General features: G+C 54.3%; 5 protein-coding genes across 5 annotated transcripts, besides 13 other annotated features; all 5 read right to left on the reverse strand.

Annotated features, from left to right (window-relative positions):
* The first annotated feature begins 3 nt into the window (after positions 1-3).
* Positions 4-38: a microsatellite.
* A 244-nt stretch (positions 39-282) lies between these two features.
* TraAM80_07342 (uncharacterized protein) lies at positions 283-915 on the reverse strand (the record flags this gene model as incomplete). The annotated part of the gene is made up of 1 exon (XM_029384138.1): positions 283-915. The coding sequence occupies one exon, from the start codon at positions 913-915 to the stop codon at positions 283-285; it is 633 nt and encodes a 210-aa protein (XP_029236046.1).
* A 467-nt stretch (positions 916-1,382) lies between these two features.
* Positions 1,383-1,419: a microsatellite.
* A 700-nt stretch (positions 1,420-2,119) lies between these two features.
* Positions 2,120-2,140: a microsatellite.
* A 161-nt stretch (positions 2,141-2,301) lies between these two features.
* Positions 2,302-2,336: a sequence feature (A-rich).
* Positions 2,337-2,432: 96 nt separating this feature from the next.
* TraAM80_07343 (putative electron transfer flavoprotein-ubiquinone oxidoreductase) lies at positions 2,433-4,127 on the reverse strand (the record flags this gene model as incomplete). Its single annotated transcript, XM_029384139.1, has 1 exon — positions 2,433-4,127. The coding sequence occupies one exon, from the start codon at positions 4,125-4,127 to the stop codon at positions 2,433-2,435; it is 1,695 nt and encodes a 564-aa protein (XP_029236047.1).
* Positions 4,128-4,535: 408 nt separating this feature from the next.
* Positions 4,536-4,568: a microsatellite.
* A 54-nt stretch (positions 4,569-4,622) lies between these two features.
* Positions 4,623-4,744: a microsatellite.
* Positions 4,745-4,993: 249 nt separating this feature from the next.
* Positions 4,994-5,027: a microsatellite.
* A 229-nt stretch (positions 5,028-5,256) lies between these two features.
* TraAM80_07344 (uncharacterized protein) lies at positions 5,257-7,806 on the reverse strand (the record flags this gene model as incomplete). The annotated part of the gene is made up of 1 exon (XM_029384140.1): positions 5,257-7,806. One exon carries the CDS (start codon positions 7,804-7,806, stop codon positions 5,257-5,259), a length of 2,550 nt encoding a protein of 849 aa, XP_029236048.1.
* A 214-nt stretch (positions 7,807-8,020) lies between these two features.
* Positions 8,021-11,629, reverse strand: TraAM80_07345 (NUC156 family protein; the record flags this gene model as incomplete). The annotated part of the gene is made up of 1 exon (XM_029384141.1): positions 8,021-11,629. One exon carries the CDS (start codon positions 11,627-11,629, stop codon positions 8,021-8,023), a length of 3,609 nt encoding a protein of 1,202 aa, XP_029236049.1.
* Positions 11,630-11,852: 223 nt separating this feature from the next.
* Positions 11,853-11,869: a microsatellite.
* Positions 11,870-11,897: 28 nt separating this feature from the next.
* Positions 11,898-11,925: a sequence feature (A-rich).
* Positions 11,926-12,312: 387 nt separating this feature from the next.
* On the reverse strand, positions 12,313-13,644 carry TraAM80_07346 (uncharacterized protein; the record flags this gene model as incomplete). Its single annotated transcript, XM_029384142.1, has 1 exon — positions 12,313-13,644. One exon carries the CDS (start codon positions 13,642-13,644, stop codon positions 12,313-12,315), a length of 1,332 nt encoding a protein of 443 aa, XP_029236050.1.
* A 168-nt stretch (positions 13,645-13,812) lies between these two features.
* Positions 13,813-13,831: a microsatellite.
* Positions 13,831-13,850: a microsatellite.
* Positions 13,851-14,007: 157 nt separating this feature from the next.
* Positions 14,008-14,078: a microsatellite.
* A 23-nt stretch (positions 14,079-14,101) lies between these two features.
* Positions 14,102-14,180: a sequence feature (A-rich).
* Positions 14,181-14,182: the final 2 nt, after the last annotated feature.

The raw sequence follows: 14,182 nt of genomic DNA on the forward strand, positions 1-14,182 counted from the left end.
TACTATATATATATATATATATATATATATATATATATGCAGTAAATCAAATAAATGCACGCAACACCGCCAACTCATCCACCGTGTTATTCAGCTGTTTCTTTTTGTTTTCTTTTTTGTTGTCTGGTTCATTATTTGCACTCGCATTTCTTCCTTCTTGCGCGGCCTCCTATTCGTTTCGGTCTTGTGTGCTAACCATTACAGAGCAGTAGCACCGCCGGACGCTGACGTCATGTCGTGCGTCACCCTGTATGTGTGTGCGCCACTCTTTTCATCGTTCTCTCACCTCTTCCGCTTCCTCCTGCGCGTCTCCGCATTATTGTTTGCAGCGGTATCTCCTTTCCTGCTGGAGTCCGCCGGGGTCGATGCGTCCCTGCCGCCCTGTGGCCGCCTCCCTCCCCCCGACGTCGCGTGGTTGCGAGCAGAGTCACCCACATCGTAGTCACCCCCGGCACTGCCGGAGTCAACCTCGTCGTCACTGCTGGCCGCCCCATCGAGCTCGTCCGCCCCAACCTCAAAGTAACCCGTCAGGTGCAGTGCCGGCTCCGGCTGCGCAGGTGCAGCCTGAGCGGTGGTGCCCTTCTTTTGCTTACCGTCTCGCTTGCCCCTCGGCGCCCGGTCGCCCTCTGAGAGCTTATCCCCTGCCGCCACTAGAGTAAAGGAGACCTTCTTTGAGAAGACAAGCTGCAGCGGGACGTAGTAGATGCCGTGCTTTGGTGACAGGGTGCAGAGGGCAAAGCGGTGGGGTTGTTCGTGGCTCTGCACGTACAGCGTGACAGGCCCTGTAGTTGTGGTTGTCAGTGCGCAGTGTGAGAGCACCAGCGAGCTCCCCGCAGGCATCGGCGGAGTCACAGGCACACCGTCAGGTCGCAGAGCCAGACCAAAGAAACAGTGAAGCGTCACCTCCTCCCTCATGTTTTTCGTCGCTGTACGGATGTATCGGAACAAATGGGGAGGAATGAGAAGAAAAAAAAAGTGTAAAGAGGAGAGTTCGAGCAGCACAGAGCGAGTCGGTCAGCACATAGAGGTGCATCCACTAGCACCGAAGTACACCACGCGCGTGCTGCGGCATAGATGATACACGCATGTTTGTATGCGCAACGTAAAGTAGACCAGTAATTTTGAGGAAAGGAGGCGAGGAACAAGAGAGAAGAAAACGACACACAGGCACAGAGAGACCAAGGCATGCGTCACACCTGTGAAGTTTGACGGCCTGACACACCACACAGCCCCTCGCCCCCTTTTTTTTTGTTTTGCATTTTTGGGGCGAAAAAAAGTGTCAGTTGAAAGAAATTCTAACTTGGGGAGTTGAAACAAAAAGAAAGAAGAAGAGAGAGGCCTATCCCCATCGCTGTGTGCCTCCCTTTCGTATGTCTGCGCCCGTGTCTGGGTCTCTGTGTGTGTGCGTGTGTGTGTTTGCTCTCCCTCCCAAACTTCGTGTTTTTTATCTTATTTTTCCCATTTATCTTCGTTTGTTTTGCCGTCTTTTTTTTTTTGTTTCTGTTGAATGTCAGTATTTCGGTGCCGGGACGCGTGTGTCAGTCGCAGCCAAACGCACCCACCCCCGGCTTTTCGTTTGCCCTCTTCTTTTCTTCCCTCCCCTCCCCCCCCGAAGCGCTGAGGTTCCTCACACAACCACACCGATGCACACGGAAATATACAGCTTAGGACATGGGTGGTGTAGGAGGGGTATAACACCTCCACACCGCTCCACAGTCCTTTTTTTTTTTTGCCTAAGGGGGCGTGTTCGCTGCGGGGGAGAAGGCACGTAGTCTTTCCTCCGTGCCGCGAAAGTGCCCCTCTCCCTTTCAAAAGCGGCAACGCTTTTGGTTGTACTGCTGTTGTTGCTCTTGTTGTCCATTAAGGTAGTGTCGAAGTACCACGCGCAATTATTTCAGAAAAAATGCCACGCCCGCACACCTGAGTGAATGCACACAAGGAAAAAGACCGAGGGAAAGTGGCGAAGACGGTTAGCATTACTAGTTCAATGACAGTGGCAACCGCAACAGGGAAGACCCACACTATGTACGGAACATAGTGATAAACGCAAAGTGAGAAATGTGTTGTTCCACGAGTGACGCATCTACACAACGCACCACAGCGATGCCTGTACTAAACAGGAGGCGGCGGCGGCGGCGGCACCCAAATACAATACCGCGTGAAGCCAAGCCGTCAAGGCGGGGGGAGCGGGAAGCAAAGAAAACTGAAGGAAGAGGGACAAGCCAGACAACCCGCTGAAGCAGCCTCCCCTCGCCGCCAATTCCATTGGCACGCGTCCAACGTTGTATTATGCCAAAACCCAAGAAAAAAAATATATATATAATAAAAAAAAAAAAGTAGCATGCCTGTACACGCACGCATACATTATATATATACACACCAGAACTCACAAAGCAACGCAAATGGAAAGAGAAAAAAAAAAAAACAGACACTCACATTTGCCCACTGTAGTTCGGACCGCCACCTCCCTCCGGCACCGTCCAGTTGATATTCTGCGTGTAATCTTTAATGTCGCACGCCTTGCAGTGCAGACAGTTCTGGGCGTTAATGACGAGCTTCCCATCCACAAACTCGTAGACCTTCGCGGGACAGTACTTCCCCTCAGGGCCGTCGTATGTGGGGAGATTGACCTTCTCCGGCACCGACGGATCGTTCAGCTTAAGATGCACCGGCTGATCGGCGTTGTGTGCGGTGCCGCTACGGCTGTGGTTGGTGAGCAGGTCAAAAGTGAGTTTCCCGTCAGGTTTCGGGTAGTCGATCGGCGTGCACTCCGCAGCGGGTTTGAGCGCCTTGTGGTCCGGCTGGTGGTGCGCGAGCGTCCATGGCTCCCAACCGTGCGTGAAGATTGTCGTGAAGCCCGTGTACAACATACCGGCAAAAAAGTTGCGAGCAAAAACCTGCCGCACGTTGCGCACTGCGTAGAGCTCCTTGTGCAGCCAACTGCTGCGGAATCTGTCGTCGTAGCTCTTACACTCCACCCCGCCCCGCTTTTCCCTTCCCGAGGTAAAGGCCTCATCGTGGATCGCCTCCGCCGCGAGCATTCCAGACTTCATCGCTGTGTGAGTGCCTTTAATTTTCGGTAGGTTAAGAAATCCGGCACAGTCGCCAACGAGAACGCCACCAGGGAAATGAAGCTTGGGCAAAGCGACGTAGCCGCCCTCCACAAGGGAGCGTGCGCCGTACATCAATGGTTTGCCATCCTTCAGCTGTGAGGAGATCAACTTGTGCGTCTTCCACTTTTGCAGTTCCATGTACGGTCGCAGGTAGGGGTTGCTGTAGTCCAGACCAACGACAAAGCCGAGGGAAACTAATCCATCGCCGTAGTGGTATATGAAGGAGCCGCCGTATGTGTTCTCATGGCCCTTGTCTGTGATGGGCCACCCGATGGTGTGCATCACGGTACCGGGGCGATGCGCCTCCGCTGGCACCTCCCACACCTCCTTGATACCAATCCCATAGGTCTGGAAATTTCCCTCCCCTCGAAGACCAAACTTTTTCTCCAGCTGCTTTGTGCAGGACCCACGGCATCCCTCAGCAAATATTGTCTGTTTTGCCTTGAATATCATTCCAGGTTCATACCGTGGTGTTTGCTCACCCTTTTTGTTGATGCCCACATCATTCAGCTGCACCCCTTCTAGTACGGCACCGCTACCGTCATACACCGGCTGTGCGGCGGCAAAACCCGGGTACAACTCCACTCCCAACTCCGCAGCCCGCTCACCTAGCCAATTGCACAGCGAACCGAGGGAAGTGATGTAGGAGTGGCGGTTGTGCAGTGTTGCAGGAAGGAAGGGTGATTTAATGCTCCGTTCCTTATCCCTCAGAAAGTACAAGGAATCACGTGTGACAGCTGTCATGGTGGGCAGATCCGTGGCCTTGCGCCAATCCGGCAACAGCTCATCCAGCGCGTGTGTCTCAATGCAGGCACCGGAGAGCGTGTGCGCCCCAATCTCGCTCCCCTTCTCAACGAGACCAACGCGAAACTCATCCTTTGCATCACCGGCAAGTTGCTTCAGGCGGATGGCAGCAGATAGTCCTGCGGGGCCGCCGCCCACAATGACAACGTCAAACTCCTCCACCATCCGCTCCACAGGAGCGCACAAAATGCGGCAGGAGCGACGAAACATAAATGAATCAGCGACACGTCGGCAACAACGCTATTTGTTGTAATAATCAGCCTGGCCAAGTCTTAGCCTCTGCGATGATGAATACTGCGGAGGCAGCGAGAAGAGACAGAGTGGGGAAAACACGAGTAAAAGAAGAAACAGCAAGGAAGAAAAATGCATGGTTTGTCGCAAGTTCCGATAGATTCTTCATTATCATCATTTTGGTTGTTGTTTCAACTCATGCTCTCCTCCGGTGCGTGTACCTTCCTTTTTCTTTCTCTCTGCCTTTATTTGGTGCGGCATGAGGCGGGAACAAGGGGGGCACGGCCTCCACCCCCGCTGCAGTCACGCACAGCCAAGCACCCGCACACGCAATGGAACTCACGCAGTAGGGCGGTAACCTTGAAGGAAAAACGTATATGCAGCAAGTATAAATATATATAAATAGACATATGATAAATACGGGGAAGAAAGAGGTGGACCCGTGGGCATGCGGGTCTTAGTTGTCGTTCCCCCCACACACCCCTTCCCCCACCACACACACCCTCCCCCACACACACCCTCCCCCACACACACCCTCCCCCACACACACCCTCCCCCCACACACCCCTCCCCCCACACACACCCCACACACAAACCCCACCTCCCGCGCTCCTCTCACTCCCGCCTTGACGCTCTCACTCACTCCCTTACCGTACGTAACTTCCTGCGTGGACTGACAAACACATCTCGCACTCTCAAAATAACAAGAAGTGAACATCACAAGCAAAAGATCCGAAACGTTATCCCATCCCTCTCTCTTTCTCTCCTGCACGCAGGCGCACATGCCTTCATCCCAACAAGAGAAACACCAGTGGGTTCCATGTAAATTTAACCGTGTGCCTCTCCCCCACCCCACCCCACTCCACCTCCATCCCTCCCTTCTCCTCCCTTTTTTTTTCCTCTTGTTGTTTTGCTCCTCGAGAGGGGAAAGAAGGTGGCGCTTCTTGACTCCCTCACTCCGCCATATTTAATTGTTGCTGTTTTTCGTTTCTCACTTCATCAAAGTTACTGAATGAATCTTTTCCCGTTGTTGTTTTGTTTTGTTGTAATATTTTTTTCCGCTGTGTTTCTCTCCCTCCCTTCGAATGCATCCTCTTTAGCCGCGCAATTACGCTGCATGGTGACGGAGCAGCAACAGCAAAAACAGAAGCCCTGCGCTCGACGTGAAGACGTAATCGTCCCACCGCCACTCAATCTGCCCCTCATCTGGAAGGATCCCTAACTCCGTACTGTGCTGCTGCTGCTGCTGCTGCTGCCGTGGTTGCTCTGGTTGCATTGCTTCCCTCTCTTCCCGAGGTTCCAGTACCGTGGTCATGACGTTGCTGATTTCAGAAGCCGTCATTACTATATCCTGCGTCATCGGCATCGGCAGCTGCAGCAGCTTAGAAAAGCCGTATTGCTGGTGTGAAAAGTACGTCCACCACCACTGCAGGTTGAGAGTTATCAGGGCCAGTTTCACTGCAAAGGCGCTTCCGTTTGAGCCAAACTCCATGGCACGGTCGTAGTAACGCTTTGCCAAGTACAACCGCATTTCCTCCGCGAGAAGAGCGCCTTGAATACCCGCCGTCCTCAACTTGCCGCTAACGTTGCCCTCGTTGCTGCCCTCTTCCTCCGCTGACCCCAGTATGGTGTTGGTGATGATACGGTAGAGGGCCTCCCAGACGCTAACAAATTGTTCTCGTCCAGGCACTCCAAGGCCCAGTTGGTACATAAATCCCAAATTAAAATACGCCTTGGAGTTGTGCTTCGCCGCGGCAGCCTCGTAGTGCAGCAACGCTCTCGACATGTTCACGCCCACAATTTGACTTTCACCGTGGTAGTAGAAATCTCCCAGTCGCAGGTTTGCCTCGGCGTTGCCAGCGTGAGCACACATTCCGTACAGGCGCAGTCGCAGCATGTTAAGTGCCTCTCGCTGCGACAGAAGTCGTGCTCTTGGAAGCGGAGTGGGGGAAGTTTTTCCACTTGACGCAAACGGCACGGCGTTGTGGTACCACTGCAGCCACACCGCGCCCCTGCCGACTTGCAGGGCACGGTCAGGCGGGCGGCTACTCTTTGCAAAAATCTTGTCCTCAAGTTCATCCTCGGTCTCCTCTATAATGGGCAGTCGATCCAGCAGCTGCGCGACATCGTACCGCGACGCGGCGTGCCCAGTCTCCGCCATGGCGAGTAGCTCCAGAACCTGCACGAGCATGTTATCCGTGCGTGCAGCAAGTAGTGCTGGTGACGGCAACAACGAGGACGACGTGTCGCTGAGAGCGAAATACGGCACATCGGTGTCGCGATCAAAAATGGGATGGAACATGGCCACCCGACTGTATAGGAGCGTTGCCTGATCACAGTTGCCCCGCCGCTGCTCGTGGCGGGCAAGTTGCCAAATGGAGAGAAGGTTGCCCCGCAACGCAGATACTCCAAACCGCTCCATCGCGGCGTTCTGATCCTGCGGCACCCCGCGACCGTGCAGCAGCAAGACTCCGAGGTTGTATACCCCCTCCACGCTCCCACGGCGCGCACTCTCTCCAAAGAACTCTGCTGCCTTCTCGAAGTTCGGGCGTCGTTCCGCTGTTGTCGACGCATCCTCGTTTTCGAAAAAGCCAATGGTGTGTAGGTAGCCCATACCGTTAAGTGAGACGGAGTCATTTTCCTTTGCGCCCTGTGAAAAATAAACCGCAGCAGTCGCAAGGTCTCGCTCAATCACAGGACTAGTGGTGTTGTCGCCTGTGGCATACAACCTCCCCAAGGCACCGTACGCGGCCACATCACCTTTGGCCAGGGCGTCAAGGAAGTAAACGCGTGCTTGGTGCCAATTGCGACGTACGCCACGTATTCCCATGAAATTGGCGTAGCCAAGCGCAATGAGCGCGTCCGTGGCCCCCTCGTCTGCTCGCAACATGAGCAACTGCAACATCTTTGAATTATCATGTTGATGTTTCTTGGATACGCCCATAGCGGTTTGCTCGGCAAACCGCTCAGTGGGATCTGGCATGCCCTCGTACTTCGCAGCAACGACGTCGGCAGCCTCGCGGTAGTGCATTAAGGCGTCCTCACAACTCCTCGCGACGCCAATTCCGTCAGTATAACGGCGCCCAAGTGCCATGTGTGCCTCAGAGATGTTCTCAAATGCAGCAAAGGTGTAATGCAAGATTGCCTTGGTCTCGGATTGCGGCACGCCAATGCCGTTCGCATATAGTATGCCCAGTAACCAGTGCAGACGACCGTGACCGTGCATAGCGCCCTCTTTGATGTTCTCAAGGGTGGCCGAAAGGTTCCCCTCGTAAATGGAAAGTACAGCATTGTGGTACAGCTCCGACAGTTTAACACGGGATACCGTGCTGGGCAGAAACAGAGATGACGCATCCATCATTTCATCCTCAGCCACTGGTCCAGGGAAGTCATTCGTAGCGGTATCACCCATACCAAATTTGGCTTCCAGGTCAACAACATTGGCAGGAGTTACACGACGCTGCTTCTCAGCTGTGTCTTTATCATGAGGTTTCTCAGCAGAGGCAGAAGGCTCAGTTTTGTCCCCGCCATCTGTGAACGGCATTACACTATTCTCCTTATGTCGCAGCATCAATGCTTGTGCCCGCGCTGTTGTGAGATTCTGAGCCTTATCTTTTTTTCCCTCTACTACCTGCGGAATAGTTTGTTGTGGCTCCATCGTGTTGATGGGTGCAGGTGGGGCCAATGGCTCAAACACAGCCGCCTCGCTCTCCCCTATCTGCGACAGCGCTTCTGTCGACCGTATTGACTCCTCTGGCGCCGCAAAGTGATCAGCCTTCCCCTGCAGCTCGGGATCCTTCTGCAGCAGCGATGTTGCCTTCACCACCTCCGGGCTTGAATTTTTGCCTGCATCCTTCTCTGCCTCATCGTTGTCAGAAGGCATGGATGAGGAGGCGTGCGTCGAGGTAGCGGAAAGCAAAACCAAAAAAGTATATAACAGCAGTGACATAGCTATTGGCACCTGCAGCTGCAGTTGTAGCCTCGACGACTCCAGCATGGCACAATTGAACGTAGCTGGCCGATCTGGCGTTGAAGGTTCTACACAACTCTTGTAATGTGGAGATGCACACGCACGCATGCCCTCCCCACCTCTTCTTCCCCCTCGTTGAAGGGGGCACAAAACATAAGGAGAGAAAATAACAAAACACACACTCACAGACACAAAAAAAAAAGGACTCAGATATTATACATATGTGTGTGGGTGTTATTGGCAACGTTATTTCACATCGCATAGATAAGGAAAAAGAAGAATAAGCTGCGGGAGCGCGAGCGCTGTGGAACCGCGTCAAAGGAATTACACGAGACAAAGCAAACAAACTGTTCAGCTTATTTTCGTTGTTGTTGCTGTGATGGTGCTTGTGGAAGTTGTTGGAGGGGAGGAGAGAGAGCTTCATGCAACGGGCGCTGAATATTGGAGCGGCATCACCTCCCGCCTCCTCCTCCCAGTGTGAGCAAAGGGAAACAACAAAACAAACCAAAAAGGCGAGTGTTGAGAAGGCATATTTCGCTCCGTTGTGTGCGTGCATGCCCTCGCTTCCCCCCTCCCTCAGTCCTTTCATGGCCTCTTTTTTTCTTTCTTTCTTCCCCTCCCCACCTGACGCCGCCTTTTCCACTGTCATCGCCGCATTAAAAGTACGCCTCCAGCGCCGCGGTGTCGGTGCGGTCGGCCGGCGAGCACGCGAGGGAGACGCCAATCCGCTTCGTGACGTCATCCGTCGACAGCATCTGACGCACAACGCCGCGGCTGTACGGCAGACGGATCCGCACCGCTCCCGAGGCCAGCATCTCCGCCTCGGTGCTCTCAACGAAGCCAAAGCAGGAGAGAGAAAAATCCGTTGGTCCATGCCGCTGAGACAGCGATAGTTATCTGACAACGCCTTGTGTACCGTCTCCTCCTCCTCCTGCTGTGCTGCGGGTGCTGGAGGCGGTGAAGAGGGCAAGAGAGAAAAGGAGAGCGCCACAACGCTGTGCTCCAGCGCCGCACACACCACATCGTCGGTCAGTTCACGAGCATCTGCCACGTCGGCAAGCACAATCGCGTCAAACTGCCTCAATAGGCCCTTGAACAACGTGGTTGTGTCAGTCTCCTCTCCCAAGAGCGACAGCGTCGCATCAGTCCGCCACCGCTGCTCCTCCAAGGTCTCATAGTAGCGGAATAGGGGTGCCAAGTGCTGCTGCCAAATGGCACAACGAACGGCAGAAGGCTTGGGTTGTGCACACTGCTGCGGTGATCCCTCATTCCGTGTCACAGTTACTGTATGCACCGTCGCACACCACCCGGTGGTGGTGGTAGCCTCGCGTCTATTCACAGCAGGATGTGGAAACGGAAGTCGTCCAATGACGTCATTGGCCTTCCCCTCAGCGCCTGCTAACGCGGCACGACGCACAAGAAACCGTTTATGCAGTACCTCCGAATTGAGGCCGTTGGTAGGAGTCATAAGCAACTCACTATCGCGTGCCCAGCGTGTCTCCCCTTCCTTCACCAAGTGAACAATGTGTTTAGGCCGTAGTCGGCGTATCGCCTCCACCGTCATGCGCCGACCTGTGCTAAGCACCCAACCGTGCGTGTTCACCACAACCGGGTGCCGTCTCTGCAACGGCTCAGCAATGGCACAAATTTGTTCAATGGCAATCGCCGTCGCTCTCGGGCAACGCGGACGCGACCCGCCGAGAAAAAAACTTTGCACAAGCTTGACCTTCGTCGTGTCGCGTGGGCGCAGGAGGGGCTGTTGCACGCAGTACAGGGAAACTACCCCAGGTGGAGAAAACTCCGGCTGTCCAAGATCCAAATCCAGCCAGTAGCAGATGCCATGCTGAGAAAACAGGGCATTTGCGAGAAACCGCGCCAGTGTTGACTTGCCAATGTTCTGTGAGCCCAACACAACCACCGCACCGGGGCTCTGCTTCACAATCATGGGAACCACCTCCGGCAACAAGGCCGCGTCAATGCCTGTATCATGCCCACGCGCCACGAAACGTGGGACATCCATAAAAGCGTTGGTTAAATGTTCCTCCTTCCCCTTAAGGCGATGCCGGCGTGTTGGGGGCACGCCACAGGGGTCATATGCCTGCACAACCAGCACAATATTTGGTACATTGTTCGCAAACCGTCCCTGCCACGACGCAATGGTTGCCTCAACCCAAACCCAATCAATCGTGCCAAACAGTTCCACATCGTTATTGTCTGCTGCATCCCCACAAATTTCTCTAACCGTTGGGGGAATGACAGTAAAAGGGTAGCTCGCCATCTTGCAGGAGACTGGCATTGGCACCGGCAAAGACTCCAAACCCGCACTCTTGCTCTTTAGGCGTTGCACAGGCGTTACAACAACCCTCTCGGCGTCAGTGAAAAGCATAACCTGTTTCTTGCCCAAAAAGAAGCCACCCACGGCCACCTCCCCAATGCCAAACCCAATGATGCCACAAGGGCCTTGGACAGTGATGGGTCCTTTCAGAGAAAGAAGCGTGTGGTGGCACGGACTCACGCCCTCGTGGCCAGCGTGCATTTCATAAAACATGGAACTGTAGCGGTAACGGTGGTCACGGGTGTGATTAGTCACAACACACTCTGCTTTCTCATCGTAAGTCGTCTCCGGGTTCCTTGCTTGATGCTGTTCTTGCTGTCGTTGTTGCTCTTGTCGTTGCTGCTGCTCGCGCCGGCGCTCGAGGAGGCCAAATCCCGCGTGTTCTCCATTCTTTATGGGTGTGTTATTATCATTACCATTATTATCATCCTCTTCTACCTCATCCCCGTCATCATGTTCAGTGTCTTCACCCTCACTGATCTCTTCTTCTTCCCCCTCCTCCCCCGCTGAAAGGGAGTCACTAGAGGAGTCAAGGTCGTCGCTCCCGTAGCCGGAGAAGTGGCGATCAATCTCCCTCCTTCGCTTTTCCGCGCGCGCGTCCGCAGTGTCGGCGTTGCGCTGTGTATTTTCCTCCGACCAGGAGGACCCTGTCGAGGAGGACTCACTGTCCTCCACCCGCCACTTCGTCCCAAAGCGAATAACATCATCGTTGCTATTTCCAAAGAGTTCATACGGGGCAGTTGCCGCACCTCTGCGTTGCTGCTCCTGCTCGTGTGGACGTGGTTGTCGGGAAAGCCGGCGCACTGAAACCAACGGCCTCGAGTCATCGCCTGCTGCATCATTATTCGCTGACGTGTGATATTTTTCCGCGGCCACTCTTTTTGAGTGAATGACCGCAGCAAGATCATTTTCCGCACTAACGGCCTTTGTGTTCCTCTCACTGGCCTCAGGGGTCCTTCCAAGGCGGGTTAGCAGCTTGTCTGGGAGCTTAAACCGCTTCAGCGCGGGCTCCATGTCGTTATCAGCCCCGCTTCCTCCTTCCGGCAGGGTGACAATAACGTCCGACGGGGCCCATGCATGGGCCAAAGGAATTCCTCCGCTGCGGGGTTGAGGCTCCGCCTCCGCCTCGGAGACCTCGGTGGTGCCGGTGGTCAGAACCTGCCTCCTCCTCCGCATAGCCGCTACAAGTAGTGAGAGAGGAGCAAAGACGAAAAGAAGCGCGCAAAAAAGAAAGAAAAAAAAAGGCAGAGGTGTAAATCCAAAGTGACAGAAGCAACGAAACCCATTTTATTAGTTGTCATCATGGGAAGAAGATTGTGTCACGTCAGGAACACGCCCCTTTTTTGAGACCGTCCTGCGAAGGGTGCACACGGGGAAATTAAGAGAAACGGTTCGATGGCACACACACACACACACGGCAGTCATGCAAGCGAGAGCGTCAGAGAAAAACAACAAGAACAAAAAAAAAAAAACTACAGCAACTTTCCCTCCTGCCTCTTCTGACTTGGCCCCGATGTTTGCTGCTTCCCCGGCTCGCACAGCGCCTGTGTGCGTCGCCCACGTGCTCCTCATTAGTTCTCTTTATCGAATCCTTACCCGAGTTGCTTCCAAAAGAATTATTCCGTTAGACAGGCATATATGCACACAGTCTCTCACTCCTTCTCTATTTGAGTGTGCTTTAATGAATTCTTTTCCTTCTTTCGTTTCATCTCTCTCTTTAAGTCAAACCAAAAATAAACGGCCAAGCACACACACTTGTGGAGAAACGACGGTGACGCCTTCCCCTCACTGGGGCCAAAACAGATGTCCTTCACTCCGCAGTGTCACCCCCAATCGTGTCCTCCCGCGCTTCTGCCCCGCTACTCTTCCACGGCTGCAAACGTGACGGTCTTGCCTCCCTCCTTTCGGTCCGCTGCCGCCTTCTTTTCTGAGGCCGCCATGGAGGCATTCAACTCGGCACGTGCCAGCAGCTGTTGCTTCTGCTCCTCTAGGATGCGGGCAAAGGAGTCCTGAGTCCGCTCTGTCCGTAAGCTGCGACGGGAAGTACGTACAGAAATACGCTCCTGCATCTTTTTCTGCCGTGCGTTGGCTTGTGCGATGCTCTCCCGCAGCGTCATCCGTGCGGCCTTCCCGGCAGACTTGGCGATTTCCATCGCCTTCTTGTGCTCCTCGTCGAATGCACTGCCAGCAGCTGCCTTCGTCCCAGTTAATTGTGACGGGTGTCGCTCCGATTGCTTCTTGATGGTGCCGCTGCCCTTCTGGAAACCCTGCGCATTTGCCGTCCCGCCGCAAAGCGCTAAGGCCGTCTCTTTTTTGCTGCGTTTCTTAGCCGGTTCCTCCTCCTCCTCGGGTGCACTGTTCTTATTCGTCTTCCTTTTTCCAGCGTCACCTGTTGCGGCTGTGACTGCAACCTCCGCCTTGTCCTCATCCCCGGTGGTTTCCTCAGCTTCGACAGCGTCCTGCTCCACCCGCACCTTATTCCTCTTTTTTTGCTCCATCAGGGCCGCCTGTGCCCGCTCGCTCTTTGCCAGCAGAGCCTGACGACTACGCACCTTCAGCTCTCCGTCGGCGCTGATGCGAAACCTCAGGGACTTTTGCTTCCGTATGTCGTCCAACATCTTTGCCCGCTCTGTCTGCAGCGACTCGGCAATGTCGCCCCTGATGGGCAGCACACAGGTCAGCACACCGTTGTCAGCGTTCATCTCACATGCCGCCTCCTCAGCGTTGACGCGCATTCCGTCCGGTATGGGCAACTCCAGCCGGTACTTCTTTGTGTGCTTGCTCGTGTCAACGACGAGCCTCTCATCCGTCGTCTCGCTAACGTCCACGTGTGCCGGGGGGACGTGGTGCAGGGTCACTGTCACAATAATTTGCTTCTTCTTGTGGTGCACCTCCATGCCGTACGGCGGCTCCTCAAGGCGAGAGCGTCGCGACGACGACGACGACGACGATGCCGACGGTGCAGAGGAGATACGCTGCCGAAGTTCCTCCACCTCCGCTGGCAAAACGAGAGCGCCCCTCCGTCTGTGTGTGTTGCTGTCAGTGGCAGCAACAGCGGTGGGTTCTGCGGCACTCCTCCCGCGCTGCACCCGTCGGCGCTCTTTCGCTGCCGCCTCCTTGCGGGAGAGCCGCGCCTGCCTGGCTATCTTGCGAAGCTCCGCCTCCTCCTTCGCCTTCGATGATGAAGGCATCGTCCGTGTTGTCTCCTGCCACTACCACAGTTACACACAGACACACGCCTGCTACTAACCCGTTGGCTGTCCTTCTTCCGCCTCTGCTCCTTACCCGTGCGTCCGCCGCGCCGGTGTTTCCCGCCAAAGGAGTCACAAGAGCAAAAATACGCCCTTAACTACAGGAAATCTCTCTCTCTCTCTCTCTGTGTGTGTGTGTGTATGTGCCCTCCCCGTTGATATCCGCTTTCTTCCTCTGCTTCTCTGGCGCCTGCCGTGTGGCCTTCACCTCAGGAGCAGCCAAAGGTGCGAGGCAAAGACGCACACACACACACATAGTAATAAAAACAAAAGGCAAAAAGGACGGGTGGAAGAAAGTGTGAACAGCAGCGAAGGAGCAATAGGAGTGGTAGTAGTAGTAGTAGTAGCAGTGGCAAGAGCTGCAGCAGAAGAAGACGCAAGATTTTCAAAGAAAGGCAAAAGAAGAAAATAAAAAAAAAAAAGTAAAACAAAAAACAAGAATAATAAGAAACAAAAAAAAAAACAAACAACAACAACC

Source organism: Trypanosoma rangeli (assembly GCF_003719475.1).
Source record: "Trypanosoma rangeli strain AM80 chromosome Unknown Tra_15.4_contig_00302, whole genome shotgun sequence".
Taxonomy (NCBI): domain Eukaryota; phylum Euglenozoa; class Kinetoplastea; order Trypanosomatida; family Trypanosomatidae; genus Trypanosoma; species Trypanosoma rangeli.